This window comes from Ranitomeya variabilis, chromosome 2, assembly GCF_051348905.1.
Source record: "Ranitomeya variabilis isolate aRanVar5 chromosome 2, aRanVar5.hap1, whole genome shotgun sequence".
NCBI lineage: Eukaryota > Metazoa > Chordata > Amphibia > Anura > Dendrobatidae > Ranitomeya > Ranitomeya variabilis.
The window spans coordinates 79,666,446-79,675,724 of record NC_135233.1 but is presented as its reverse complement, the minus strand read 5'-3'; the positions used below and the strand labels follow the sequence as shown (position 1 = coordinate 79,675,724).

The 9,279-nt window shown below is 43.7% G+C and overlaps 1 protein-coding gene across 1 annotated transcript in view; it reads right to left on the bottom strand.

Annotated features, from left to right (window-relative positions):
• LOC143808914 (interferon-induced, double-stranded RNA-activated protein kinase-like) overlaps positions 1 to 6,987 on the bottom strand; it is an 81,312-nt gene extending 74,325 nt beyond the window's left edge. The window contains exons 1-2 of the mRNA XM_077292093.1: positions 6,965 to 6,987; positions 6,407 to 6,529 (exon numbers count right to left, since the gene is read on the bottom strand). Coding sequence (XP_077148208.1) covers positions 6,407 to 6,529; positions 6,965 to 6,987 — 146 coding nt within the window. The remainder of the gene's footprint in view (positions 1 to 6,406; positions 6,530 to 6,964) is intronic.
• Between the last annotated feature and the right edge of the window lie 2,292 nt (positions 6,988 to 9,279).

Here is a 9,279-nt window from a genome sequence, read left to right as displayed (position 1 = left end):
ATAGGGAGAGTAAAATATTCTGTGGTCTTTCACAGATGAAAGGGAGCCAAGCCGTGCTTAAAGGGGTTGTCCACCAATAGGACAACCCCTCCTTGAACTAAATGTTTCACCACGATAAAATAATTAAGCCTATACTCACCTCCCATGCCGGCGCCATTCCCGCAGTGTTAGCACTGGCTCTCCCCAGGACTGTGAGGCGGTGTTGTGACACGTGACCTTGTCGCCCAATCAGCTCTGTCGTTACTGTCTCTGCCTTCGGACAAACTGAATATGAAGAGGAAGCCAGAGATCAGCTGCTGCCTGAACTTCCTCTTCATGTTCAGTTTGTCCGAAGGCGGAGACAGTAACGACAGAGCTGATTGGCCGACAGCATCACGTGTCACAACACCACAGGAGAGCCCCGGAAAGAGCGAGTGCCAACACCGCTGCTACAGAGCTGGCATGGCAGGTGAGTATAGGCTTTATCATTTTAATCGGGGCCAAACATTTAGTTCAAGAAGGGGTTGTCCTAGTAGTGGACAACCCGTTTAATAAAAATGCTTTAAAAGGGAATCTGTCACCATGTTTTTGCCACCTAATCTGAGAGCAGCGTAATGTAGAGACAGAGACCCTGATTCTAGCTATATGTCACTTACTCGACTCCTTGCTGTAGTTTTAATAATGTCACTGTTTTATCAGCAGATTATCACTAGAGTACTAGTAAACCTGCTGCCATGTAGTCCTCCATATTTATGAGTTCTTTCTGACCCAGGCCCCACCACCTATTGGCAGCTTCCTGCTTATGAACCGTGTATACAGAAAGCTGCCAATCAGTGGTGTAAGCTGCCAATCAGTGGTGTGGGGGAGGTTATACAGAGCTCAGAATTCAGAGAAATTGCAGATCTGTAGCAGATAAACCTGTGATTTTACCAAAACTGCATCAACGAGTCCAGTAGTTGACACATCACTGGAGTCAAGGTCTCTGTTCCTGTTCTCAGATGAGATGGCAAAAACCTTGGGACACATTCCATTTAAAGGGAGTCTGTTCACTAAGTGAGTTTAACCTGTTGGGATATTTGATCACACGGCTTCCAAGCAAAAGGAGCCATTCTGATCAGCTAATGTGTTAACAGAAAAGGTGTCATCGAAACTGTACAGTCCCTATAATGAATGTTGAATATGAAGTCTATGTATAAGGCTACTTTCACACTGGCGTTAACTGCATTACGTCGCAATGCGTCGTTTTGCCGAAAAAACGCATCCTGCAAAAGTGCTTGCAGGATGCGTTTTTTCTGCACTGACTAACATTAGCGACGCATTTGCGACGCAATGACACACGTCGCAACCGTCGTGCGACGGTTGCGCCGTGCTGTGGCGGACCGTCGGGAGCAAAATACGTTACATGTAAAGTTTTTTGCTCCCGACGGTCCGCTTTTTCCGACCGCGCATGCGCGGCCGGAACTCCGCCCCCACCTCACAATGGGGCAGCGGATGCGCTGGAAAAATGCATCCGCTGCCCCCGTTGTGCGGCGGAGACAACGCTAGCGTCGGGAACCTCGGCCCGACGCACCGCGACGGGCTGGGCCCGACCCTAGTGTGAAAGTAGCCTAAGCTATATACATGCCATGTTTCACGTACCAGAGTATATCCTGCGCAAGTTCAAAATCTAATTTACGCCAGAGTAATGTCAAAAGAGTAATGTTTAGTAAAATGTACAGTATATATTTCCATGCAGTAGAGTAGGGGTGGGGAACCTTTTTTCTGCCTAGGGCCATTTGGATATTTATAACATCCTTCAGGGGAAGAACAAATCACGCACTAACTCTGCCAGCAAAGTATGTCTTGACGCTGGCACTGGTGTCAGGACATAATCTTTCACTGCACGCGGCTCATTGTTCAGTAGTGAACATTGCATGAACGTGCTCACAGAGCAAAAAGAAATTAAAGGGCGGGTGACCGTCAACATACAGCTGCGGTTCCCAGGAATCTGTCCGAGAGTCGGATAAAAGGTTGTTGAGGGCCATAAACGGCCAGTGGTTCTGAGGTTCCCCAATTGTCACGGGTCAGTAGCAGGATATCCCAGGGCTAGGGGCTCCTTCCCTATCCCTCAAGCTAGGGTGCGCCCTAGTCTATCCTTGCTCCCTGGATTACTTCTGATGGTGAAGACGCCGGGGCCATGTGCCTTGCTGTTCTCCTATATCAGCCCTGATCTGTCCCCTCCCCCACCCCTTTGAACGGGGGAGTAGTAGTGTATAAGTATTCATCAACCGGACAAACAAGGGTAGACAGACAGGAATAAATGAAAATACTAATCATACAAATAATCACTCACAAAACAACAGAGTGGAACACCAGGGAGTAAAGGGAGAAGAAAAATAGGAGAGGATGACCACACAGAAAAAACCCCAAGCAACAGTTTTCTGAACAACACTCTAAAACACCTCCTCAAACAACCAACTCCTCCAACTCTAGAACCAGGCAGTATGAATTAACACTGGCAGTCCCTAAATGCCAGAGGCTAGTATATATAGCAGAGGGCAGTGGCTAACACTGAACAGCTGAGATCATCACAACAGGGAAGCTTCAGAAGCCCTCAACTGAACAGATTAACAAGCCCTTGCACTTCTAGCAAGGAAAAACTGGCACTAATTAATATGAAGGTGAAGTGCTTCTAACCAGTTTAGGAGTACGTGAAATCAGAAGCTACGGTCTTCTGTACCCTCTCTGTTGTGCTATACCTGTGACACCACCCCTGCATTAGAGCTATAGTTCATAATATGAAGTTTTGCTGTAGTATAAAGTAAACTTATTCCATAAACATGAACAGGTTGTGCTTTGATATTAAAATCAAAGTGTCTTCTTACTGTATCTGTAGATCTTCAAGATTCCACAGAGTTAACAACAATAAAGAAATATATAACAATTAGCCATAACATTAAAACTTCTAGGCCCTCCACATACCACCATAACCTCTCTGACCCTTCGAGGCATCCACTTGTGCAAAGGTATCTTGTGGTATTTAGAACCAAGAAATTAGCAGGTTTTATGGTCATGTAATTTGTAGAGTGGCCTCCCTGCATTGATTTTTCCCAGACATCTTATAGATACTCGATGGTATTGAGATCTGTGTAATTTGGAGGCCGACTCAAGATTTTGAACTCTTTCATTTCCTTCATCATTTTTCTAAATGTTTTTTGCAGTTTGTCAGAGAGCATTATCCAAATACCATAGCTATTAGGTACAGTTGTGCTCAAAAGTTTACATACCCCGGCAGAATTTTGGCTTTCTTGGCCTTTTTTCAGAGAATATGAATGATAACACCAAAACTTTTTCTCCACTCATGGTTAGTGGTTGGGTGAAGCCTTTTATTGACAAAATACTGTTTTATCTTTTAAAATCATAATGGACAACCCAAAACATCCAAATGACCCTGATCAAAAGTTCACATACCCAATTTCTTAATACAGTGTATTGCCCCCTCTAACATCAATGACAGCTTGAATTCTTTTGTGGTAGTTGTGAATGAGGTTCTTTATTTTTTCAGATGGTAAAGCTGTCCATTCGTCTTGGCAAAAAGCCTCTAGTTCCTGTAAATTCCTGGGCTGTCTAGCATGAACTGCGCGCTTGAGATCTCCCCAGAGTGGCTCAATGATATTGAGGTCAGGAGACTGAGATGGCCACTCCAGAACCTTCATTTTGTTCTGCTGTAGCCAAGGACAGGTCGGCTTGGCCTTGTGTTTTGGATCATTGCCATGTTGGAACTTGTGCAGCTTCCGGGCTGATGATTGCAAATTTGCCTCCAGTATTTGCTGATAACGTGCTGCATTCATCTTTCCGTCAACTTTGACCAAGTTTCCTATGCCTTTGTAGCTCACACATCTCCAAAACATCAGCAATCCACCTCCATGCTTTACAGTAGGAATGGTGTTCCTTTCATCATAGGCCTTTTTGACCTCTCTCCAAATGTAACGTTTATGGTTGTGGCCAAAAAGTTAAATTTTGGTCTCATTACTCCAAATTACCTTGTTCCCGATGTTTTGAGGCTCGTCTCTGTGCTGTTTTGCATATTGTAAGCAAGATACTTCATGGCATTTGTGAGGTAATGGCTTTCTTCTGGCGACTCGACCGTGAAGCCCATTTTTCTTCAAGTGCCTCCCTATTGTGCATCTTGAAACAGACATACCACTAGTTTTCAGAGAATCCTGTATTTCAGCTGATGTTATTTGTGGGTTTTTCTTTGCATCCCGAACAATTTTCCTGGCAGTTGTGGACGACATTTCTGTTGATCTACTTGACCGTGGTTTTGTTTTTACAGAGCCCCTGATTTTCAATTTGTTAATCATAGTTTGAATGCTGCTGACTGCCATTATCAATTCCTTGGACATCTTTTTGTATCCCTTTCCTGTTTTATACAGTTCAACTACCTTTTCCTGTAGATCCATTGACAATTCTTTTGCTTTCCCCATGACTCACAATCCAGAAACATCAGTGGCTGGATGAAAGATGCAAGAGTCTGTCTGGATCCCAGAAACTCACTCAGCTTTTATGTACACACAATGATTACAAGCAAACAGGTCACAGGTGAGGATGCTACCTTTAGTAGCCATTCAAACCCATTTGTGCCAACTTCTGTGCATGTTATCCGGTCAAAATCACCAGGGTATGTGAACTTTTGATCAGGGTCATTTGGATATTTTGGGTTGTCATTATGATGTAAAAAGAGAAAATACAGTAGTTTGACAATAAATGGCTTCACCCAACCACTAACCATGAGTGGGGAAAAAGTTTTGGTGTTATCATTCATATTCTCTGAAAAAAGGGCAAAAAAGCCAAAATTCTGCCGGGGTATGTAAACTTTTGAGCACAAATGTATATCCTTGCTATTGGGGCTGTACCTTGTCTGCAACAATATTTACGTAGTGGCAACATACTATTCAGGTGCCTGCCAGCACCCAAGGTCCCCAGAAAAATTCTACCCCCATTAGTTTGCCTTCTTCCTATAATACATTCTTGTGCCATCTACAGTATTTCCCAGGTAAGCGACGTACATGTACCTGGCAGTCCACAAGATTCCTCACACCAAGCTACCATCTTCCAGAGCTCCATGGTTTAGTTTTAATCCTTTGATGCTCCTCGCCGGCACTTTTGGCAGTGAACAGGGATTAGCTTTGGCCCTCTGACTGGTCAGTGGCTATGCAGCCCCATAGACTCAATATCTCTAATGGCCCTGTCACCAGCAGTTACTAATCACTGCATGTCGAGGACACTTGTGTGGCTATCTAGACATTCATTCAATACCTTGTCAAGCAGAACAATCACCTATCAAATATTCATGGCATTTCTTATGGGAATGTCTCTAATATATTTGGGAGCAAGAAAATTAACAAACATAAGAAACATAAAAGAAATATTTAAGTGGAGTCTATTCATTGTGGGGTCACATTTCTTCTATCCACATGAGCCACAATTAAATAAAAAAAGGGGGAAAATTAGAGGATTTTTGCGGTTTGACATACCATCTAAAAGAACACCTGACAGTAACAGTCGGGCACCCCCATATTCTTCACATCACACTCTATATCCCCCTCACACAGCACTTTTTCTTTACGGTTCCCATGTTAATAGACCGTTCCCTCCTTCTTACAGGCTGCTCCTAGGGTTCCTCTTCGCTCATAAACTGGTGTCTTTGGTCGCCCCGATGTCACAGACTGCTTCTCCCGCTCATCAACTGCTTTTCATTGCCCCTCCTCTCATATAATGTCTCTTATGGTCCCCACTCTCCCACAAACTTCTTCACATAATCACCCCACTCAAAGACTTTTTCGTGTGGTTTCTTCTCTGTCACAGTCCACATTCTAGCTGCCGAAAGTAATTCAGACCCCTCAACCAGATCTTTAAATTATTTCATAGTTATTTCATAATTATTAATAGTGGAGTTGTCCACTATTAGAAAACCCCTGCTTAATCAATTAAGAACCCAAATTGAAATAAAAATAATGATCTCTTAGTTGCAGTGAAGGGAAGTCTTAAAGGTGTATTCCCCTCTCCAAGATTCAGTCCCAATATGTAGTAGGTTTAATAATAAGAGTATTATAAAATATCTCCAATTGGAAATGTAGCATAGTTCTGCTGATGAACTATATTGCTTACATTCCAGTAGCGTAGGTATCCATGGGTACGACCACTCATAGTGATAGTTAGTTGTTAGTGGTCCATGGATACCTTAGCTACTGCAATGCCTGCACAAGGGTAAGCGACATAACGAATCAAAAGAACTATACATTTCTAATTGGAGGCATTTCCAAATATTATTATTGCAACTGTGGTGCATGCAGCAAGCAATATATTTATACATAATTAGACAAATTAAAATATGTATTGTGTGATATTATGTTAGCAACAATGTGTATCTATTGAAAATACTTACTCTGAACGCCTCTTTACTTTTTTGACGACATAATATTTTTGATCAAGCTTTTTTCTTGCTTTGTATACTGTCCCATATCCTCCAGAATCAAGCTTTGTAATATTGTCAAAAAGGTCTAAAAAGCTGGAAAATAGAATAATTACTGCAAGGTGTCAAAACAAGGTATTAAAGAGAACCTGGGGTCAGACCTGCACCTCCTCCTTCTTATGCAGTGATACGCTGTCTATTGCATCCTGGCGTACCTTATACACAGAACTGTATCCTGGATGTATGTGAATGAGCGCTGGGAATTACAGAGACACCCGAGCTCCTCGTCTGACGAGAGCCTGTTAATGCCGCCCCTCTGGCTTTGATTGATGTGTATTACATGCCCTACATTATGCATGGGACTTTGGAAATTTAGCAGTAGTGGTATTAATCAGATCACTGTATGCACAGGAGAGAATGGAGTCCACTGCACTGAACAGAAGAGTGAATTGCACATGCGCCGGTCTTATCAGTACACCATGACGTTTGTAAAGCTGCGTGAATGACGTAAGGAACATCATAAGTTCTCACTCTTTGGCTAGAATAATACTCATGTTAATATCAGGATTACACAATCACTCTGAAATGGATATCAGATCCAAGAACATATGTGGTTTGTATTGCGAGACTTGTGATACATCAGATTTAAAAAAAAACAAAAAAAAAAACACACCTTTCGCTAAATTCTTAATGTTGAGCTGGACACAGGATGTGATAGTGGCTGCAGAGTGAAATAAAGGTTTTCTGTTTGATTTCGCCTCTCTGTTGTGGAGATATTAGAAATCAAAGCATTTGGCACCTAAGGCTACGTTCACATTTGCAGTCTGCGCCGCAGCGTCGGGCGCCGCAGCGGCGCCGCATGCGTCATGCGCCCCTATATTTAACATGAGGGCGCATGGACATGCGTCGCACTTGCGTTTTGCGCCGCATGCGTCCCTGCGGCGCCCGCGTCCGGGCGCAGAGGACGCAGCAAGTTGCATTTTTGCTGCATCCAAAATCAATGAAAAAAAGGACGCATGCGGCGCAAAACGCAGCGTTGTGCATGCGTTTTGCTGCGTCTTTGTTTGCGTTGTGCGTTGCGGCGCCGACGCTGCGGCGCACAACGCAAATGTGAACGTAGCCTAAAATGTTAATTCTTAATTTGGGTTTTACCAGATAGTTTTCACTAGGGGGGGCGTACCGTACTTCTTCCCCCCCCCCCGTATTAGGTTGGCCAATCATAAGAAGGCAGCAACACACTCAAAGAAAATACTAACACACCCCTGCCATAGCGCAGAGCAGGTTTCTCAGTGAACAAACAAGTAATAATCTAATATATAAAGCTGAATGTGTGTGTGTATGTCCGGGATTGGCATCTGCACCTTCGCAGCTACAGCCACGTCTGGACCCCGAGAGCGTCATAGGCTATGTTGTGAGGCGAAATTTTAACCCCGCGCGTTCCAATTCACCAAACAATTTTGCCCCTATCTACATAATGGGGGAAAAGTGGTGGAGGCAAATTGACAGCTGCCAGATGTGAACAAGGGGGACTTAAAGAGTGAGAGCGATGGCGCCAAAGAGTATATACCGTACAGTTGCTAAGGAGGGGCCCCGACATGGGATACTCACCACACACGGGGATATGAGCACACACACAAAATGCACCACACACTACCACGTGCTTGAACACATATCACCCTCAGCACACATTTCACCACACATACACCAACCTTGCCACATAAAAGTCGAAACACAAAAGTCGCCGCTCAAAACTCGCCACACGCAAAACTCGCCACACGTGCAAAACTCACCTCATGGAAAACTCGCCACACGCAAAACTTGCACACGCGGAAAAATTGCCACATGCACAAAAGTTGCAACACATGCAAAAGTTGCCTCACACAAAACTTGCACATACTCAAAACGCACGACACATAAAACTCGCCACGCGCAAAACTCGCCATGCGAAAAACTTGCTGCACACAACTTGCTACACTAACCTGTCACATGCAACTTGACACACAAAAAGTTGCTACACGCATGTCGCCACACAAAACTCATCTCACAAAAGTCGCTACATGCATGTCGCCACACGTAACTCAACACATACAACTTGACACATGAAACTCGCCCTAAAACAGACACAAGTCTGGTATTATCCTTCAAAAATAAAAATCTGATTAATAAGCAGACAAACTACAAGAGCAACAAATGTACCATATAGGAATCCGGCAGCTGTCAGTCACATGACCAGTCTATTATGTGTATGTGTGAGCTAATATATACTGCCAAGGGGTGGGCTTACTGTTGGCTGGGGATTTATCAGGCTGCCAATTTAGCTTACAAATACTGAGGTAAAAATACTGACCAAATAACGTGTGAACGAGGTCTAATACAGGAGGAGATGACACACAGATATATACTATATACAGGAGGAGATGTGTTGTGAATTTTGATTCTGGGCTCCCCCGGTGGCCGCTTGTGGAATTGGACTTGTCATCCTCTTTCCTGTTTCACCTGGTTCCATCAGTAGTGGGTGTCGCTATTTAAGCTCATTTCTCTGGTGGTTTCTTGCCGGTCAACAATGTTATCTGATGCCTCTCAGTGCTTGTTCCTGCTTCTAGACAACTACTAGATAAGTTGGACTTTTGTCCATGTTTTGTTTTGCCTATTTGTTCCAGTTCACAGCTGAAGTTTTGTTACTGTGTCTGGAAAGCTCTCGTTGATCAGGGATTGCTACTCTGGCGTTATGAGTTAATGCCAGAGTTTAAGGTAATCTCTGGATGGTGTTTTGTTAGTGTTTTTCTGCTGACCATGAAAGTATACTATCTGTCTTCTGCTATCTAGTAAGCGGACCTCAAATTTGC